Genomic DNA, 22,171 nt, shown 5'->3' with positions numbered 1-22,171 from the left:
ATCTGGTACTGTAGTATAATATAATGCCTGTACTCTGAGGTCATTATGACAGAGTAACTGCTTGTTTGTTAAAGTGGATAGCATTCACTTTCATTATGGCCAAGGTCACTTCTGTTGTCCAGGGTGTACTGTCTTTGAGTTATAAAGGAACTTGAGTGATGATATGTGGAAATTTCAAGACAGAAAAAGAGAAGGGAAAGAATTTAAAAATCATTCTCTATTGCTTGCAGCTACTAAAGAGAAACAGGTGTAACTGGAATTTCTCCAGTCTCTCCTCTAAAACCATGAGTATTTACCCATGGTTCCAGGCAGCAATATTTTGGTTTAAAAGTAATCCTAAAATACTTTCAAACGTGTAATATTTTATGCCTTCCCATTTTTCGTGTTTTTCATGTTGAAATAAGTGACCAATCCTTTGCATTTCTTCACCTAATGACAATTGAGAAACATTTTTGAAGCCAGGAAAATGAGGACCAAAACCATGCGTCATGAGCATTTTGATGAGGCCAATGGCCTTTAAAACTTATGTGCTTTGGGAAGATTTACTGGGTAATTTCAGAAACCAGAGCTAAGTAAATTTAATTCAGAAATTGATGCGCTATTAACTGTTATTGGAAATGTGCCATTTTCCTATTTTATATCATGGCTTGCTTTTGATAGGGATTTGGGGGGAAAAACTAAAGGCCCCTTAGCATGAATAAAATTAGAGATGCATCTGTTCTATCATGTGGCCTCCATTTAGAGAAATCTTTTTTATTTCCTATTCGATATCTAGGCTGTTGATTAAAAAGTGGTAATTCTTACACGTATGACATTTAACATTTTACAGATTGCTGTATAAACATTACTGCAATTAGAGTAGGCAAGGTAGATAAAGCAGGTATTATTATTATTGTTATTATTATTATTATCATCCTTGCTTCTTGGAGAAGAAAACTGGGCATCAAAGAGGTTGAATGAGTTGCTTAAGTTCACACAGCCAGAAGATGATAGAGGTGAGACTAGGGACAGACAGGTCTTCTCAACTCTAATCTGTGTCCTCATCTCTTACCTTCGTTTGTGCTACTTAAAGTATGAGGGGCTGAAAGGCAAGAGATGAATCTTCAACACTCTATTGGGAGCCTCAATTGGATGGAAAGCAAAAACTAGTTTTGTATCAGGCCCTTCCCTGCTTTAAAACCTACAGAAATATACATTTAAGTTGTAGAAGGTTGCAAATGTAGGTGGTATGACAAACCACAAAAAGCCATGCCGTAAGATTTGGGACTAAGGCAGGGGTTCGTAAGAACCTTGACATTATCTAACTTTTACCTTGGTTATAAAATTTACCTCTGATCAGTTTCATCCTTATGTCTTCTCCTAGTGGCAATATAAATTGGTACAGCTAAGTGCGGTAGTGTAGGATGAGGTTACATGGGGGAGTGATGGTTGTAGTTTGCAGTGGGCTCTGCTTGCAGGCCTTGCCCTCTTCCTGATTGGAGGTTCTTTGTGTCTGTCCAGAGGAGGCATCCTTTCCACTTGCTTAAAGGCATCATTCAGACCAGCAGAGACTCTGGTGCACACCAGATTTACACGGAAGGGTGTTTATGTGTGATTCGTAATAAAAGTCACAAATTACAAGGCAAAAGTTAAGAAGTAAATAATGATATATTCCCTCAGTGGAGTATTACGAATTTTTAGATTAAGCATTATTAAGTTTATATGAGAAAATACCGGTGGCACATTAAGTGAAAAAAATTACAGAACTACCCTGTGAAAAATAATGAGCCAGGTTTTGATGTACCTTGATTGAACATTCTGCTAAGAAGTTGGAACTGATTGGATTAGATATATTTTGAAGGCTAGAAAGGACAAAACATCTTTGAGAACACTGTGTCTTAGGTGACTTTTTAAGTATTTCAAAGGATACCATGTTATGGTTTAATCATGTTAACTAGAGGAATTATACTCTGAATTTCAAGAGAATGTTTTTAGTCTGCCACTATAATATTAAAATACTGGATTCCCTTTTTAGTAGCATGTCTGGTAAAAGCTGTAGTGCATATTAGGGGACATGTTTTGAGACATTGTTATAGCAAGAGAGACTTGCTATATATATTTAAAACTGGAATAAAATTAAAGGCCAGTTTCCTTCACTGGTCAAGCCCATGGAGCTTGTGAACTCTGCTGCATTTCATTTAAGGCCTTTATGAGTGAGTGAGTTCTTTTCAAATGTATGGAAACATACACAGGAAACCAGGCCCAGTGCTACAGCCCATAGACATTGGCACAGAATGGGTGCTGCTGAGAACTCCAGGGTGTGTCTCCTCTTGAGTGTAATTCCAAACGAAAAATAAAGTCAACTGTGCCTAATAAGCTGGCTCAACTGAATGCCAAAGAAAATTTGCCTCATGAAATGGAAATTCTGAAGCAAGTAACATAATGCTGAGAGAGAATACATAGGAAGACTTGTAAGATATATCCAAATAGGGCAAATGGTCTATTATAATCAGAACTCCCCAACCCAATAATATTTAATGATTTGGTGAGATCCTAATGGTCCTGGAGATTTTGGACCTTTTAGAAACCATATGAATATTTAATATATATTTAATTTTTAAAAGAAGGGACATATATTAATTTAGATCTTTTTTTTAAAGTTACCTGGGTATTGGCTGACATGGAGCCACCAAATTTATTTGTGTTCATTATTCTGCACATTTGTGTCAACTGTAAAGAAATTATCATTTCCCCAATGAAACGACATTACTTTAAATTCTCTCAGTTGCTAAGAATAATGAAGCCAAGGGTTCCAGTTTGAGTATTTGGGGCTTCTCTTTTTTACAGGAAATTTACTTACAAACCTTTTTTTTTTTTTTTTTTTTTTTGCCATTTTCTCCTCAGCTGTCTCTCTCTGTTGCATCCCTTTCTTTTTATTCTCCTCCTCCCTTCCTCCCTCATTTTTGTCTAGGTCTTAAATACAGTGCCCAGGATCTTGTCTTAGTGTCATAGTTGGTGTTTTTTCCTCTATTGCATTTTGCCCTTTGATGGCTGCTGAAGAGCAAGCCAACAACACATAGCTGAAGAAAAGATATTCCTCAGCTCTATGATCACGAGCTTAAGGAACTGTAGATTTAAGATGTATTTTTTTCCCCAAAGGAGCAATAACATCAAGTTGTAGAACTTTCTCTCATCATTTGTCTTTGTGTTTTTCTTGCAGGATCAATGTGACTCTAAGAACAAATGGATGAATGAATATCCATATGAAGAGAAAAACAATAAAGGTTGGTTAGTCAGATGTTAAAATTGCATTGAAAATATTGCTACTTTGAGCATTACTTTTGTGTAGTTTATTCTCATTAGAGTACTTTCTTGTGTGAATACGAGACAGAGGTCAGTATTTACATGTGCATATCTATGTGTAAGATGTAATTTTTCTTTTTAGCCCCTTAAAAAATTATATGGAAGCAACTCCTCATTTTTTTCCTGCAAGTCTAGCTGTAATTCTTTTCCAGAACTTAAGCTGGTATTTTAAGAATCAGCTTTCAGATGAATATTAAAAAATGGAAAACTGCTTGATGCAACTGATCACTGGTACAAAAAAAGAAGCCAGATTTTGTTTAATATACATCAGTTTTCTACAAACATAATTCTAATACCAGTGCCATATGGTGCATGATTGCTGTCAAACGCAGTCCTATGACCCTGAAGTCTCTGCTTTTCTCCTAGAAGTAGGATCATCATGGAAAACTTTAATATTTGGTTTCTTACAAATACAGTATGAATTAAAGTGTGGCGGGGGGGGCGCTGTGAATTTCAACAGTCCTCAAATGATGGGTATTACCTTATTTGTGGTAGTTGAGATTTTCTTATAGTTCCTACTGGTTAAAATGTAAAAATCATAGGTGACACTAAGATAATTACAATATGTTAAACCATCTCTATTTCATAAGTAGGGTTTTACACTGAACAGGTCTCATACAGAAGCATGTGCCTCGTAATTCCTCATGTAGCTGCTCAGCAATACAATTTCATATTTTCCTTCCCATATTACTCTTGCTGCTTCCAAATCAATGCACAACTTGCCATGTCTTTTTCTGCCAGCCTACCTTCACAGCCACTTACAAGTGATTTTCAAGGTTGTATCTTTCACTTAAATTGCCTTCTTCAATCCTCATTGCTAAAATTGCTCCTTTCTAGTATTTGTAAAGTGTTTAGACCTGTGGAGGGATATTGATTCAGATATGGTTCAAGGGAGACTTCTGCAGGTATCAGTAATGTTCTTTTTCATGACCTCAGTGTTGCCTGTGTGGGTGCATTCACTTTGTGAGGATTAACTGTACTGTGGACTTATTTGCATGTGGATCAGTGGTGTGTTAGTAAAGTGGTTCTCTGGGAGAAGGTGGGGAGAGGAGAGGCCTGATTGTAGTGTTTATCAATTCCTGTGGTGTAATTATTCCCGTTATGGATGGTTTCAAGGCTTTACCACCTGGCTTGCAAGATTCCTTAAAATTCAACAATTGGCTCTCATGAGCCAGGGATGAGCTAGCTCCAGCATACCACTGATAATTCCATTTATACAGTAAAGTTAAAAATTTTATGTATTCCTTAAGACTAGAGTGGCGAAGGTAGTAAATTTACTTTTCTCTTCTCTATATAAACATGGAAATGTTCTCTACCTATCATGCAAAATGTATTTATCCCTTTCCGTTAGAAATGATGTTGAGATAGTATTTCTTTATATTTTTGTTCAGTTGTCATTAAATTTTTATATTTGAAAAGATCAGTGTTAGCTTTGTAAGTTTATAAATTTTGGCAGTGTCATTATTCTGTAACTAATTTTTATTATGACAAATGAAGATGATGGCAAAAAGAGTCATTGTGTTACTAGTTACCTTAAGGATAAACCCTGAAAATATTATGATTGGCTGTAATATATGTGATTCATTCTGAACAATTGTGCCTTATAGCTCATAATTCATGAATTCAAAAGTCTTTAAGGAGAAAGGAGCAGTGAGTATTTAATTTAATGTGTTTGTCCCATTGAGATGAAGTCTCGCTCTGTCACCCAGGTTGGAATGCAGTGGCGTGATCTTGGCTTACTGCAACCTCTGCCTTCTGGGTTCAAACAATTCTCCTGCCTCAGCTTCCCAAATAGCTGGGATTACAGGTGCATGCCATGATGCCTAGCTAATTTTTTGTATTTTTAGTAGAGACGGGGTTTCACCATGTTGGCCAGGCTGGTCTTGAACATCTGACCTCAAGTGATCCTCCCACCTTGGCCTCCCAATGTGTTGGGATTACAGGCATGAGCCACTGTGCCCAGCCTCACTGCTGCGTGTTTAAAAAATGATTTTTCATACATTTTATCCATTGCAGATGCCTTTGAACAGAGAATACGTTGATGCTTGTTTTTAAGTCTGCTTGAATCAGATGCTGTTAGTTTTAACAAAGTCTGATTCAGGAAGAAAATTGCAGAGTTTGAAAATTTATCTTTTTTTTACATTTCAAATACATTGACAAGGTCAATATTAAGATGAAGTTTTTAAAATGTCAGCAGTGGAAGCTGCATTGCCATAGTATACATAATTGAAAAGGGATTTGAATATGGCTTTTACAACTGTTTTGTACGTTTCCAGTTTGCCAGTGGTGACAAAATCCTGCCAAGAGCCACAGAATATCATGCTGTGCCTTTCTGCTTAGGTTCTAAAATTTAAATAGCCTACTTGGGATTCATAAAATTTCTGTTGTGTCCATACTGAGAGTTTTACTTTCAGGAGCAGTCTTCATCCGCCCTTTCCTTAAAAACAAAAACAAACAACAAACAAAAAACAAACACAACTTTTGCATTAAGTTTTTCTTTACTTCATTTTTAAGTTAATTCCTTTACTCAGCTTCATTGCACTTGGATTTGTCCCTTTACCATCTGCCTTTAGAAAACGACAAATAAATTCTAAAAAGATTCCCGTTGTCCGTTATTTCCTGCTCACAAATACCAGCATAAAATCTAGTGGATACATGCTTCAGCGTATTTCAGCAGTTGTCCTCTCTGTGAATATGGTGGCTTGTTGTGGACCTGGCTCCTTGCTTTGCTTCATTTTTCTTCCCCCCAGCCATTTCAATATGTTTACCCAGTGCTTCTCAGCAGCTGGCTTAGAGCAGGTGTTCAGAACATACCCACCCCACATATACATTAGTCCAGCTTATCAGAGTTCACGTTAAAACTTGCTTTGCCACTACCTCTGATGAACAGCTGCCTAACCACCTAGCATTAGCAGTGGGGTGACTTTTACTCTATGCGTTTGGAAATCAAGAGAACAAGAGCAAGCCTTTCTGTGAGCGATTTCATGCCACACAAAAAGGGTTTATTTCATAGTGATGTCTGTGTAGCTTGTGGTTGCTTTAAATTTCTTTTCCAAGTTCCAAGGCTCTTTCTTCGCACAGGATAGAGGGATTGTAATAGCAGCAATCCAGCTTTTCTTTCATTTTGAACTAAGTAGTGATAGCTGCTCCAAAAGCTGCAATTAATGTAAATGAAATGGATTGTGTTAGCATTGGCTGCTGTAAGTGTATGGAGGGTAGTTGCCTGGACAATAAAAGTGGAATCAAAAAGAGGCAGGCCTTAGCTCTGCAATTATCTGTCTGTCTGATCTGGAACCCCAGTGCCCTCTCCTTTGTGAATTTTAACTTTCTCATCTGCAAAGAGGAACTAATAACACCTGTCCTGCCTATTTCAAGAGTTGCTATGGGTGTGAAAAAAGGACATACTTGTGAAAAAGATTTAGAGCTGTCAAGTTCTAAAAGTGTTCATGGTATTGATATTATTTGTTTATTTTAGTGTAAGAGAGATTCATGACATTGTATGATTTCACATCACAAAGTCAGACATTTTCAGAAATCGAAGTGCCCTCAAAGGTCATTAATTCTAACATGCACTTGGTGCATGGCTACTATCCATAAGACTTGGTTGGCTACATTAGTGTTATATTGAGCACGCCTTGGAATTTCTTAGTTCGTGTTGCATTCATCCTATTTCCAGGCATATATAATCGTACTAAAAGTTTTTTTTTTTTATTGAGCCACATCAATAGACTTGATACCAACTAGTATGCGTATCATAGTATTTATTAAAATATCATCTTGAATTGGGTCACTCCTTTTACTGTCAAGTCACTTCAGTTTTGGGTATCTTATTTATCTGGGAAATGGGATCAAAATGATATACAGAGATTTGGGAAAGATTATGGAATTATTGAAGGAGAGAAATAGCTTCATTATTTGAAAAGATTATGCGTTGCTCATTTTAAAACCATTAAAGCATGCAAAGCCCCACCATCTCCGTGCCTCATACCTTCTGTTCATATTCGGTGAACATTATTTATAGCTTCTCTGTGTACATACATATAAATAATTAGAAACGGTTTTTTAAAAATAAGATCATATTTATACCTTGCATCTCTTACAAAGAATATTTTTTTAGTTTGCTTCCAATGGAATGAAAAAAATAAGAATTGAATTTAAGCCTAATTGATTAATTTCATATTAATATCCTTTTACCAAAATGATACTATTACTTAACAGTTAATTTAAAAAACCCCAAACTTTGAATTCTGTTTTTTGAAATGACTGAATTTAACTTTAAACAGAATCTTTTGACTTTTTATTAGAAAGATGGGAAAATTAACAAAGTTTCTTCCTGACTCCCTTTTTCCTCTTTTTGTTTTACTATTCTTTTAAAATTAAGGTTATTCGCATTTATTTTATGATTCTTAATTGTAATTATCAAAGCTATGTAGTATTATTACTTCCCTCAGAAATATGGAGAGACATGGCTTCCCTGTCATCTGGCGTTTGGTGTCACTGTGAAATTTGAAGCAAAATGATCTTTTCACTTGTTCTTGTTTTGTTTTTTTGTCCAGGTTGCTAAAGAACTATTTTAAACCTGAAAGTTCAGAAACTTCATCGGTTGTTTTACTTTTTGTCATTCTGTTTCATTTTTTCTTGGATCTTGCTCTTAATCTCTGAGAAGTAGAGTCTGTTTTTATGACAGGAGGTTTTAAAATTATATTTAAAGTACACTATTTTGTTCTTCTCTTTAGTAACCCTGATAATATGTGTGATGTTTCTCCTTGATTTTCCATATCTGTGGCCTTCATCTTTAACTTTTTAATTTCACTCAATGTGCTTTCAAGTTGAACTTTTTAAAAAACTGTATTTTCAGTTCAATTATTTACTTTTTTGTTCCCAAGGTGGCTATATTTCATAGCTATGTCGACTTATTTTCGTTTCTTTTAGTTACCTGCTATTGTATCACGTGAACCCTTGTACTTCCTGAACTTAAACTTGTACCTCTGCCTTGAAATTTTTTTTTAAAGAAACTTTTATCTGTAATTATTTTAATTTTTTGGAGTCTATGCAGAGATATTTGTCTAAATTCTTCATCTGTTTGCTTGGGTTATTTATCCTGTGATTGTTCTTCATTGGCCTCTTGCTTAATTTCTCTCTGACTTTTGGTATTTGCTGCTTTTACCTGCAGTTCTCATGGCCTCTCCCTGAGTATCGCCTATCTTTATATGGGCTAGTGTTTGCCAGAGCACAGTATGAGCAGGAGCACTGGTGATTTGGGTATGAGCTAATGAGTGCAAATCTTTGACTTGATATTGTTATTTCAAATACTGTGTAAATAAGGGTGTCATTTCCAGAGTCTGCTCTGCTTCCATTGGACAGCAGTGCCCCTTAAATGAAGGGCTCCTGTCTTCCTTCCTTCTGCCACGTCAGGTAGAACCCCTTCATGAGGGAGCTAGGCTCCACAAAAGGCAGTGCCTGTGTGTTTGTTGTTTTAACAACACTCTCTCTGCTTTCTGAGAAATTGATCTGTATTCACTTATGTCTGATGTCTATTCTAATCAAAGGGTCATTGAATAGGTCTTTTGTAACTGTGATTTTTACTTTTAGGAAATTCTGTGTTTTGTTTGGGGTTTGAGGAGCTGTTTATCAGCTCCCAGTTGCCTCTCACATTTCACAGTATTTGACAGATGTGCTTTGATTGGGATTTTGAGTTTGTGACTTTTAACTTTCACTAAAGGTGGAGGGTTTATTTTTTATTTTTCTAATTTGCTTTACCCATTTTCAGTGGGTTTTAAAAGAAGGCTGTAAAAATGCCTTTACATTGCCATTTTGAATAACTAGCCTTTTAAATGGATTTAAGGGGCATGGTGTTTAAAAAAAATGACTTTGTACTCAATTGCCTGGTTTCCATCCTGGTTCTGCCAGTGTTCAACTTTGCTTGTATATTTCAGTTGCCATGTCTGTGATATGGCAATAACAGTAATAGTTCCTACTCCATAAAATTATTGTGAAGGTTAAGTGAGAAAAAAATTCTAAAGCATTTGCATATTGCTTGGTAGTTGCTAGTGCTCATTAAAATAGCTGTTTTTATCATTTTAAGCTGTGTTAGTCATGTTTAGAGTATAGTCAGTTTAGCTTTAGGAAAATTGGCTACTTAGACCAGAATTTGTATATTTTATTTCCTTTGACTGAAGAGCATGCTGGGATGGGTACCAGGTGTTCTTCTTATATGGCAGCTTCTGGTGTTGGGGTCTGACTGGGGACTTCCAAATTGTTCTACTCTGTGTTGATAAAGAACAGAATCATCACCAGTTCTCTTGGAGGAAGTAACATTGGATATGCTATGGTAGTTGGGGCATATGTTATTGGTTCACTTACAGAATGTTGGCAACTTCTGTCCTGTAGTGTTGCAAACGCTACAATTCAAACATATATTTAGCATTTATTATTTGTTAGACACTGGGCTACAAAGACAAATTATATTTAGACTCTGCCTTGAAGACTTCATTATCTCAGAGATGGGGAGATAAGTTTCTACAGTTGTATGTGATTGGTGCCATAATATATTTATTAGAGCCAGGGAATTGGGATCTGGGTTCTGGAAGGCTTCACATTTAAAGTGACATTTGAGCTAGACCTTGAGTTGCCAGTATGACACTGACTGGAAGAAATGGGAGCAACCAAGAAAAGTTAGTTTAGAAAAAATTCTTAGCAAATGCAAAAGTGTATATTTTTTCTTTGGGCACAAAAGTGCCCTGAAAAATTTCCTCTTAAAGATAAATGTGTGACAATCAATGATTCCAGGGGGTCTACTGGAAGTGGCAGAATGAAGGAAGACAGGAGTCCTTCTCCTAAGGGGCACTGCTGTGCCATGGAAGCAGAGGGGAGACTCTGGAAATGACATCTTTATTTAGACAGTATTTGAAATAACAAACACAAGTCAAAGATTTACATTTCAGCCAGAATCTGTTGAGGCTCATTTATCTTTTTCTCCCTTCCTCTCCTTCCTTCTCTCACTCTCACTCTTTCCCTCTCTACCCTCCCTCTCCCTGCAGTTCCTCTTTCCTCTTCCCCCACTTCCTCTTTCCTCCCACTTCCTCTACCGCTCCCCACTTTCTCTCTCCTCTCCCACTTCTCTCCCCTCTCCAATTTCCTCTCTTCCCCTCACTTCCTCTCCCCCCACTTTCTCTCTGCCTCTCCCTCTCCCCTCTATCCTCTGCCACTTCCACTCCCTCCCTCCCTTCTTTTTCTCTTCCCTGTTTATACATTTTCATTCTCTGGCCACTTGATTATAGTGGTTCTTCAGCTAAGCTATTTAGAGTACCTTACCAAAGTAATGGTTATATTTTACCAGAAATTTTCAAGAGTGATCATAAAAATGATATGAGTATCTTTCAAATACCATTTTAGTTAAAATGTTTTTACTTAATGAGAACATTATAGTGTTAAAGCAGCATAGTAATTGATTATTAAAATCATTTATTGGAGTATAATATCTATAGTTTTATGTATCAACATTTGTATATTATTTTAATAAGGCAGCTTCTTCCCTTCTCTCAAGCTGATGTTAGGTGAGAATTTCTTGCTTTTTCTAAAGAGTTTTATTTAATAATATTAATAATTATTGACTCAAGAAGTGTGATTTTTTGTGTCTTACACTTAATCAGTTTTTCAGTATATCTTATAGTCTAATGGAGTGTAAGTTTCTCAAAATTCCAATTTAAGAATCAATTGATTATTCATATTTAGCATGCTGCTTCAACTATTTGTGCTTTTAGAGCAAGACACTTAATATGAAAGTGAATTTATTTTTATTAAAGGCTTTTAATTTGTTTTCTATGGCCACTGTAACAAATTACCACAAACTTAGTGGTTTTGAAAAAAAACACAAATTTATGTTACAGTTCTGGTGGTCAGAAGTCCAGTGGTCTCAGTGGGCTAAACTCAAAGTATTGGGAGGATTATGTTCCCTTCTGGAGGTCCTAGGACTGATTCTACTTCCTTACCGGCCTCTAGAGCCTACTCAGGTTCCTTGGTCCATTCAACTCCAGCAGCTTTGGGCCGAGTTCTTCTGGTACTGCCATCTCCCTGGTTCTCCCCTTCTACCTCCCTCTTTCACATTTAAGGACTATTGTGATTACTTTGGCCTGTCGTAGATAATCCAGGATGATCTCCTTATTTTAAGGTCAGGTGATTAGCAACTTTAATTCCATCTGTGACTTTCATTCCCCTTTGCCATGTAACCTAACAGATTTCAGGGATTAGGACATGGACATCTTTAGGGGGCCATTACTCTGCCAACCACAGGTTTTTGAAAACATAAGTGACTGTAATTGCAGGTACATGTTATCTTTGTCATAAACATGTAGTTGGGAATTTTGAAAGAATTCTCTTTACTAATTCCATTAATACTCAAATTATGGTTTATGTCAATCAAAATATAATGTTCTTCCTTCTTGTGATTGGAAGAAAAAAGTCCATTCAAATCATTTTTGCAGCTAAATGAAGCAAGTGATAATATTAAAATTTCCCATTATAAAAAATCTAATAAATATCTAATTTTTTGCAAACAGTAGATTGTTTACCACAGTTTCCCATGGTGATACTATGGTTTTATGTGCCTTCAAAGCTAGATGAACTACTTTTAGAATTCATCAGACCTTTTGGCCTAACAAATTTTCCTTTATTTTTGTATGTTGTTATTTGTAGCATATCTGATAAAACTAAAATCTAGTTTCAGGAAACCTGATTGGTTATGTCGTTAAAAGCTCTTGAGGTGATAGCATGCACTTACTTACAGCCCATACACTTGCTAAGACATCCTGTATCTCTTGCAGCCGTGGCTCCGGAGCTGTATTTAAAGTTTAGTTAATACCTGGCCAGCAGCTGTCTATTGAAATTAACACATAGGCTAGGGCTGTTGCCTCCTTCAGGGTAGTGAGATCCTTTAGATTTCAAAGAACTTTTTCTGGGGGAATTTTTTTGATTGTTTTTGTTATCAAAGTGAGGAAAAGTTCTGTATAGCTTTTTCTTTTCATCCGTCTTCACACAGCAGAGAGTCTAAGGGGAGCAAAATCTGTGAGAGGGGCCTTTTGCGGTTTTAATAGCTTCACATCTCAGGGATGACTCCTTTAATTTAGAGTGCTAATAGCTGGCATCTAGGGGAAAATGAAAGGCCCCTTGACAATGAGAAGCTGGAAGATTGAGAGCAAACACATGGAGAGTCGTTAGAGCCAGGATTGTAAGTAACAAGGGGATGGTAGTTACACAGAGAGTCTGGGGTTTGGGACCCTGAGCCTGGTTTAAAGCCTCCTTCTAATGTTGCACACCGTGATAATCACTGGTTGTCGGCCTTGCACCCTTCTGCCATGAGTAATCAATCCCTTTCCCTGTTCTCAATCATGCGCACTCAAATTGAAGGGTAGGTGTTCCTTTTTAACTGAGAGTTGAGTGTCCTTTTTAACTGAGAGTTGGAATCTAGGCACCTTGTGACAACCACGATTTCATCATCCATTGCTGCAAAACAGAGCATCCCAGGTTAGTGGCTTAAAGCAAAAACAGTATGTATTTTGCTCTTGAAGTGGCTACTTGGGTAGGACTTGGTGGAGTTGGCTTCTCCTTGCTCTACTCAGTGGCTGCTGAGGTTCAAAGGCTGATGACTCGAATCATGAAGACTCTCGTTGACATGTTTTCCAGTCAGTGCTGGCTCTCAGCCAGTCTGTTGGCTGCAACGCCTTCATGTGGCCGAGGCTTCCTTAACAGTAAAGCTGCGCGCTGGGGAAGGTGGGTGGGGAGAACACTAGGCAAAAGCCGCGTCACCCTTGGAAGTGATGCCATGTGATTTCCCCCATATTCTGTTCGTCTAGGTGATTATAAAGACAGGCTCATTAATTCAAAAGGAGGGGACATATCCCCCACCCCTTGATGGGAGAGTGGAAACATTCTGGAAGAGCACATGTGACTGGAGATACTGTAGTGAACATTTCTGGAAAACAGCATCAGCTACAGTTCATCTTCAAACTGGAGGGATCCGTAATGTTTTGTTTTTCTGGAACTAGTTCTGGTGCCAAATTCTGTATCAGTTGGGGTGTGAAAAGAGAAACAGAATGAGGGGAAAGGTGCCGAATGTGGGACTTAAAAGGACTTGACCTCCTATGATGGTAGGAACTAGTTAAGCACATTATGTATGGCTGTTGCTTCTATATATTTGGTGCCAGAGCTGAAGTCACCAGGGCTAGCAGTCGGGAAGGAAGGATGAGAGTGGAGCGCAGGAGAGGAAGGCCACACTGGATGTGTGAGGGCACACGCCAGTCCACATAAACCCTCACTGATCATAAGCCTCTAACTTCCGAGAGTCCGGGGAACTGTGGGAGAAGCTGGCACCCTTCCCTGAGCAAGACACATCATGGCCTATGAATAAAATAAGCAGATGAAGGCAATCCCTTGGACCAACCGCTTCCCTGTGCCAGTGAGAAGAGCAGGCACATAGGCGACAGTGTGTGTGAGCTGCACCTTCCGAGTGTGAGATGCATGCGGCAGGTGCTTCACTTCTGCCCCGAGTCCCGCCAGAATGGCTCTTGTAAAGCAAGAATGATGGCACACTGCAGGGAAGACAGTTCTGAAAATGTAGACATGTAGTTGAGATAGTTCAAATCCACCACCAAGTCTCTCCTTGCCTCTTCTCTGCCATTTCACTTGCAGCTCTACTCACTTGCTGTCCTCCCCACCCAAGGATCTTAGATTATAGACATCTGTTGTTTCCTGTTCTTTCCTTGATTTTCCCATTTCTGTCTGAAGCACTACTCCTGGGACCCACCCTTGTAGTGGAGAGGACCGTGCTGTCACATGGATGGACGTCTCCACATGAGGAAGGCTCATCTGCTCTAGAATACCACCTGCCTGGATTCACTGCTTATGAATTCTGCACAACTCTGAGAATCTGCAAGATTATTTGTGGCCTCTTCTTGCTTTTTCATATGGTACTTGACTCAGTCACTGCTGTGTGTTGTGTTGAGACCACTCTGCTCCCTGGATTTTGGATCTTGACTGCCTGTCTATAATGCCATAGACCAGTCAGGCTGGGGCCAGGGCTTTGTGACCTCAGGGATTTGTGATTGAGAGTTTAGGAAAGAGAAAACATAACATGAGGAAAAGGAGGATTCTGATTTTGTACATGATGGAAATATGTGAATAATCGGGACATCAGGGACTTGTCCACATAGTAAAGTTTAGAGCGAAGTTATGAGCAAGAATGATAGCAATCGTTTATATTCAGAATATGAATGAACAATATAAAGGCTGGAGTGAGTTAGAGGCAAGGTTGGCAGGCAGTAACTGGGAGGACACGGTGCTGGAGAACGCCTGATAAGCAGGAATGTGGTAATTCAGACAGAGGTTCATGAACCGGAAGACACTGATACTGGAGAGAAGAATGGGATGGGTAGTGAAAGGTCCATGCTGCCATCACTAAGTTGAATCATGCTGGCACCAAGAAAGGTGGTGCTACAGGGCAGCTTCTGTACAGCAGGGCTGGAAAGCAAGTGGCTTTTTAATTGCATGTTAAGTCTTAGACTGTGCCAGGGTTGGTTGCCTGGCATTCTGGTTGAGCCATAGTACAGGACTAGGAAACCCTGTACACTTGAACTTCCAGGAACAAAGATAAAGGGATTCCTTGGTGAGGGGAGTGATGGTAGACAGGGGGAAGATACGAGCCTCATACTGGGTAAGTATTAAGCTGCCTTATAGAGATCTTTTCAATGAATATTTGAACAAGAGGATGAATGAAAGGTGAGTAAGAGCAAAAGAAGGAGAATGAGAGAAAAATGAGAGTGAATTTTACTTATTTTCTTTTTTTTGGAAAAAAAGTGTTAAAGATTATGATTATATGTGACAGAAGAAAGAAAAATGAAATCCTGAAATAAATGAAAAATGGGTGACATAAAACCTGAAATATTGAACGTTTCTTTTATTAAGATAGAGTTTTCCAGTATGTGGTAGATGAGGGAAAGGGTATGGTTTACAGGAGTTAACTATGAGAAAAATGGCAAGAGAGGGATTTTCCTAAGCAGTTACTCTCCATGGCTAGGCTGATATCTTGGTAAAAATGCTCTGAATGTACTGCTTAGGCTATTGTTAAATATAGTAACAAATATGAAGAGTGTCTTTTCCTATACCAAGTGTGTTTATGATTATAAATCTACACATTTGTGATAACCCAACAATTTTATAATGAGGCATCTAGCAACAAGATTTCTTTTTTATTTTTTAATGGAAGATATCCTTTCAGACAATTGTCTTTGCCTAAGTGTACATTTATCTTTCAATAATGGAAGATATCCTTTCTGACAATTGTCTTTGCCTAAGTGTACATTTACCTTTCAATGCATATGGGACCAAGAAAACCCCCAAAATGGAAACTCCTCCTCCTCCTTCATTTCTTTTAGTTTGTTGAGTGTTCTGAGGATTTTCTTAACCACTTTTCCTTGTGCTTTTTGTATTGCAAATTAAGTTTCTATTCATGCCTTAAAAATAAAATAACTGCTTCTGTTGTGTGATGAGCATATCACCTTAATAAAGCAAATCCTAGTCAATGAAGTTAATGTTTTTCAAAATCAGACTTTGAAAGTTCTTGTTTAACCAGTTAAAAGAATTAATCACTCTAGTTGACAAAGCACAGGGGAGATAAGTTATTAAGTATTTGAAAGATAAAAAAGAATGTATATGTATTGACTGTGTAAGTTGTAAGCCGTGATAACAGAGAAACCTAACTTAAAAAAAAAGTTTCCAGTATTTTTTTTCAAGACCCCTTTTAGTCCCTTTCTTAGCCTGTCTGGGCTGCTGTAACAAAATACCTTAGACTGAGTAATTTATAAATACTAGAAGTGTATTGCTCAGAGTTCGGAAGCTGGGAAGTCCGAGATGAACTCTCCAGCAGATTCAGTGTCTGGCCAGGGGTTACTCTTAGCTGCATTTTCTCATGGCAGAAGGGACAAGGCAGCTTTGTAAATCACCTAGAAGGTACCGCCTCTTCTGCAGTGGAGATTAGGATTCAACGTGAATTTTGGAGGGACACATTCAGACAGCAGCAGTCTCACACATAACCATTTATCCTGAATTTTGTATTATAATTTCCTTTCTTTTCATCATATATAAGTACATGTTCAAACTATGTATCATTTACTTTTGTTTGTTTTGAGACATACGAATAGTACCATACTGTTTATCTTTTTATGATCTGCTTTTTTTACTTGACATTGTTGTTTTTGATATTCATTCACGTTGATGCATATAGGTAAGATTATTTATTTCCACAAATGAATAGAATTCTATTTTATGACTACACCATAATTTATCCATTTTTCAGCAATGGACATTCCTATTCTTTTAAGCTTTTTGCTATCTTAATCCTGCTATGGAGAGTCATTTAAATGTGTCCTGGTACAAATATAGAAGATTTTCTCTGGAATATATACCCAGAAGTAGAATTGCTGGATTGTAGAGAAATTTTCAACTCTCCTGGATAATGTCCAATTGTTTTCCCATGTAGTTGCAACAGTTTTTTTTGTTTGTTTGTTTGTTTGTTTCTGAGACAGGGTCTTTGTCTCCCAGGCCGGAGTGCAGTGACACAAACACAGCTCACTGTAGCCTCAAATGCCCTGGCTCAAGCAATCCTCCTGCCTCCATATCCCAAGTAGCTGGGACTTCAGGCAGGCATCACCACACCCGGCTAACTTTTGTATTTTTTATAGAGACAAGGTTTTGCCACGTTGTCCAGGCTGGTTTCGAGCTTTTGGCTTCAAGTGATCCTCCTCTCTTGGCCTCTCAGAGTGCTGGAATTACAGGTGTGAGCCACTGTGGCCAGCCTGCAACAGTTCCTAAATAGTACTGTTTAATAGTCCTATTTTACCATGTCCATACTAACTCTGGGTGTCTGCTGACATTTGAAGATTTGTCAATCTGGTGTGCGTTAAATAGTGTCTCACTGTAGTTTTAATTGCATTTTGTTATTAATGGTTCATATGTTTATTGATTATTTGGACTTCAGCTTCTGTGGAATTATTTTTGTCCTTTGCCCATTTTTCTAATGAATGGTGGTCTTTTTTGGTAGGGAAGATGGGGTAGATATTCAGGATTGATTAAATGTATAGAAATTATTTTCTCTGAGATGGTAAACTTTCTTTTTACTTTTTATTTTGATTTAATATTTAGTTTTGTTGAATTTATAAATATGTTTAATGCTTTTTCTTTTCAACTTGATCATGACAATTTTATATCCCCCTGGGATATGTTTAGTAATATTTTATGTAGGATATTGCATCTGTTTTCATAAGTGAGATTGGCTGTAACTTTTAAAATAATATTCTGACTGGGTTTTGGTAGTTAGAATCTTTTTCTATCTTGTGGAAGAATGTGCATAAACAGAATTATTTACTCTTTAAGGATTTGGTAGAACCCATTTATAAAATATATGGGATGAGTGGCTTTTTGTGGGTAAAATTTGAACTTAAAATTCAATTTTTAATGGTAATAAGACAAGGTTTTCATTTTCTTCTTGAGTCAGATTTGGTAAATTGTATTTGGTTTATTGTAAGCTTTCAAATGCATTAGGGCAAGATTTTACTAGTTTGCTAGGGCTGCATAACACTGTACCACAGATTTCATGACTCAAACAACAGAAATTTATTTTCTCACATTTCTGAGGGCTAGAAGTCCAAGATAAGGTCTTAGCAGGGTGGATTTTTTTTCTGAGGCCCCCTCTCTGGCTTGGAAATGGCTGTTTTCACCCTGCGCCTTCATGTGGTCTTTTTTTTCTGTGTGTCTTTGTGTCCTAATCTCCTCTTCTTATAAGAACACCAGCCGTTGAAGTAGGATCTACCCATATGACCTTATTTTATCATAATTACCTCTTTTGAAGTCCCTATTTTAAGAGAGTCTCAATATTCTGAGGCTCTGCAGGTTAGGACTTCAACATATGAATTTCTGGAGGGACAAAATTCAGCCCATAACAAAAATGTTCCCAGTAGTCTATTATATGTTTAACCTCGTTATATCTGTACTTTTGTCTCCCCTTGTGCTTTAGTTTATTTCATAATAATTGATTGCTTTTACATTATTATTTTATTTGATAAATCTTACCAAGGATTTGACAATTTCATAGTCTGTCCAAAGCATTTCCTTTTGTTTATTTCCATTGTATCTTTCTTCTTTATTTTGTTAGCTTTGTCTTTTTCTTAAAATTTCTGAGTTTATTCTCATATTCTTTGTCTTCTAAATTTCGTTGCTGAGAAAATTAATCTTTAATTAAAAAAATTTCTCTCCAGACAGCATTAGCTGTATTCCATGATTTGTGTGTGTGTGTGTGTGTGTGTTTAAAAACAGACGGTTTTTAAAAGAAATTTTAGGTTCTTAGCAAAGTTGAGCAGAATAAGTAGAAATTTCCCATAATAGCCTCTGCTCCGACACACATGTAGCCTCTCCCGGTATCAACATACCCCACCAGGATGATACATTTGTTACAGTTGAGTAACCTACCTTGAGGTATCATTATCACCTAAAGTTCCTAGTTTATATTAGTGTTTCCTCTGAGTGTTGTATATTCTGCGGGTTTTAACAAATGTACAATGGTACATATCCTCTGTTATAGTTTCATACAAAGCAGTTTCACTGCCATGAAAATCCTCAGTGCTCTTCCTGTTCATCCCTCTGTCTCTGCAACTCTTGACAACCACTGATTGTTTTATTGTCTTCATAGTTTTACTTTTCAAGGATATTACATAGTTGGAATTATAATAGTGTGTAGCCTTTTCAGATTTACTTCTTTCACTTAGCAATATGTATGTAAGTTTCCTTCATGTCTTTTCATGACTGATAGCACACATTTCTTTTTAGTACTGAATATTTCATGGTCTGGATGTCTCAGTTTATTTGTTCACCTACTGAAGGATACCTTGGTTAGTCCCTACTTTTGGCAACTGTAAGTAACACTGCTATTAACATCAGTATGCATATTTTTGTGTAGATACAAGTTTTCAACTCATTTGGCTAAATACCAAAGAGTAAGATTATTAGATCCTTAAGCCTGGAACCTGGACTTGGGAGGTTAAAAAAAAAAAAAGAAATGATTGGTGGATCCTAAGGTAAGAGTTAGTTTACTTTTGTAGGAGTCTAACAAACTGTCTTCCAAAGTGGCTTTTTCATTTTGCTTTCCCACCAGCAACGAGTGAGAGTCCTTGTTGCTCCACATGCTCGCCAACATTTGGAGTTGTCAGTATTCTGGATTTTGGTTATTCTGAGTGTAGTGTTGTATCATTGTTGCTTTAATTTGCATTTCCCTGATATCATATAATGTGGAATATTTTTTTCATATGCCTATTTGCCATCTTTATATCTTTTTCAGTGAGGTCTCTGTTAAGGTCTTTGGGACATTTTTTTACACTCTTTTTTTTTTCTGAACTTTGAGTTCTTTGCATATTTTGGATGACGGTCTTTACAGGTATGTCTTTTGCAAATATTTTTCCCCAGTCTGTTACTTATCTTTTCATTATCTTGACAGTGTCTTTCACATAGCAAACATTTTTCATTTTAATCAAGTTCAGCTTATCAGTTATGTCTTTCATGGATTGTGTCTTTGGTTTTGTGTCTAAAGAAATCATCTTTGAACTGAGGATCATCTAGATTTTCTCTTAAGTTGTTTTCTAGGGTTTTAGAGTTGTACATTTTACTTTTAGGTCTGTGATCTGTTTTGAGTTAATTTGTATAAAAGGGTATAAGCTCTGTGGCTAGATTTAGTTTTTTGCACATGGATGTCAAGTTGCTCCAGCACCATTTGTTGGAAAGACTATCTTTGCTCCATTTTATTGCCTTCGCACCTTTGTTAAAGATTAGTTGACTATATTTATGTGGGTCTATTTCTGAACTCCGTTCTGTTCCACTGATCTATTTGTTTGTTCTTTTGCCAAGACCATACTGTCCTGATTATTATTGTAGCTTTATAGTAATTCTTGGAGTCAGGTAATGTCATTTCTTCAACATTGTTCTTCTTCAGTATTATATTAGCTATTCTAGGTCTTTAGCCTCTCTCCACATAAACATTAGAATTAATTTGTCAATATTACAAAATAACTTGCTAGAATCCCATGAGTTGTGAAGTATTTTCATTCAATCCTATTCATTTTATATATTTCATTAAAACTTTTTCTGAGAGTTCTGTGTTAAACCACTATACTAAATTACCAGTTCTAATTTCATTGTGTTATATTTATAGCGTGTAGTCTGTTTGATACTAATTTTTTGTGGCTTTGCTATATTGGGTAGTTCAAGGGTAATTTTTGTAAATGCTTTGTATGTGTTTGAAAAGAATGTATGTTATCTAGCTGGGCACGGTGGCTCATCCCTGTAATCCCAGCTCTGGGAGGCAGATAGATCACTTTGAGCTCAGGAGTTCGAGACCAGCTTGGTCAACATGGTGAAACCCCATCTCTACAAAAAAAATACAAAAGCTAGCCGGGTGTTGATGGCTCATGCCTGTAGTCCCAGCTATTCAGGAGGCTGAGGTGCTTGAGCCTGGGAAGTGGAGGTTGCAGTGAGTCGAGATCATGCCACTGGACTCCAATCTGGGTGACAGAGTAAGACCCTGTCTCAAAAAAAAAAAAAAAAAAAAAAGTATGTTGTCTTCTTATTGTATACATCCTTGTATATTTGCCTAATAGATAAAGCTTTCACTTACTTTTCTTAAAATTTCTATAACCTTACTGATTTTTGCTTGGCCAGTCTCCCATGGATGAAAGAATTGTTTGAAATCTCTGATTCTAATGATGGTTCTGTCACTTTCTCCTTGTGTTTCTAAAAATTTTGACTTCATACATTTTGAACTATGCTAAGTAGGTGTACTCATTTAGAATTTTTAAAATTACTCCTAGAAAATTGACTGTCTCATTGCTTAGTGATCTTCCTTGTAATGCATTTTACCTAAAATGCCTGTTAGTCTGACTTTAACATACATACTCCAGCTACTTAGTTTCTTTCAGCGTGATGAGGATATTATTTCACTTCACTCTAAATGTAGTCATTAAAAAATTATAAGCAGGAGAGTTACATGATCAAGAGTTCTGCAAAGATGACGTGGGCTTCTATATAGAAAATGGATTAGAAAATTGCAAACAACTGGAGTAGAGAGGCTATTGTGGGGCAGCATGAGATGGTGTTGGCTTGGCTTGGAGTGTTAACACCTGACATAGAGATAAAGGGAAGTTCATCATGTTTCTGAGGTAGAATTGAGAGATACTGATGATTGTTATTGAGGGTGATCTGAAAGAGAGAGTGTGTGGATGATGAAGCTTCAATTTTTATCTTGAGCAACCGGTTCCTTGGAATGATCATTTGTCAGCTTTGAGGTGCTCCAGAGGGACATGCTCCTAAATCCATTTTTGTACCTGTTTCACTTACTTATTTTTCAAGAGTGTATTTAGAGTTGCTGTGAAGAAAAACTTTCATACTTGTTGCTTTAGAGAGGATTAAAATAAGGTTTATAATGTATGGGCCATCTGTGGGGGGGAAAAAAAAACAAACCCAAAAACAAAAACACTTTGTGTCATGGCCCATTCATTAGTTCCTCAACATTTTTTTTTTTTTTAATGACTCATTATGTGCCAGGCACATGTCAGTTTCTGAGCTTCCAACCATGAATATGGTGGGTGTAATGTGTGCTGCATGGGGTTTACTAGTAAATGCAGACCGGCATAAAGGCACTTCTCCATACAGTGTGGGAAAGCTTTGATTGGAAGTATGTGGTTCTGTGACTGCACATAGCGGGATTGCCCAACCTAAATTTGGTTGGGGCTGGGGT

The 22,171-nt window shown here is 37.2% G+C and overlaps 1 protein-coding gene across 3 annotated transcripts in view; it reads left to right on the top strand.

Moving 5' to 3' along the window:
- Nucleotides 1–22,171, top strand: part of KLF12 (Kruppel like factor 12) — a 448,745-nt gene that overhangs the window by 137,749 nt on the left and 288,825 nt on the right. For all 3 annotated transcript variants that reach the window (XM_003257441.2, XM_003257440.3, XM_030813489.1), the window contains exon 2: nucleotides 3,200–3,263. In XM_003257441.2, the coding sequence (XP_003257489.1) occupies nucleotides 3,231–3,263 (33 nt within the window). In that variant the 5' untranslated portion in view covers nucleotides 3,200–3,230. The remainder of the gene's footprint in view (nucleotides 1–3,199; nucleotides 3,264–22,171) is intronic.

Source organism: Nomascus leucogenys, chromosome 5, assembly GCF_006542625.1.
Source record: "Nomascus leucogenys isolate Asia chromosome 5, Asia_NLE_v1, whole genome shotgun sequence".
Classification (NCBI taxonomy): Eukaryota; Metazoa; Chordata; class Mammalia; order Primates; family Hylobatidae; genus Nomascus; species Nomascus leucogenys.
The sequence above is the reverse complement of the archived record's forward strand: the minus strand, read 5'-3'. Positions and strand labels throughout refer to the sequence as shown.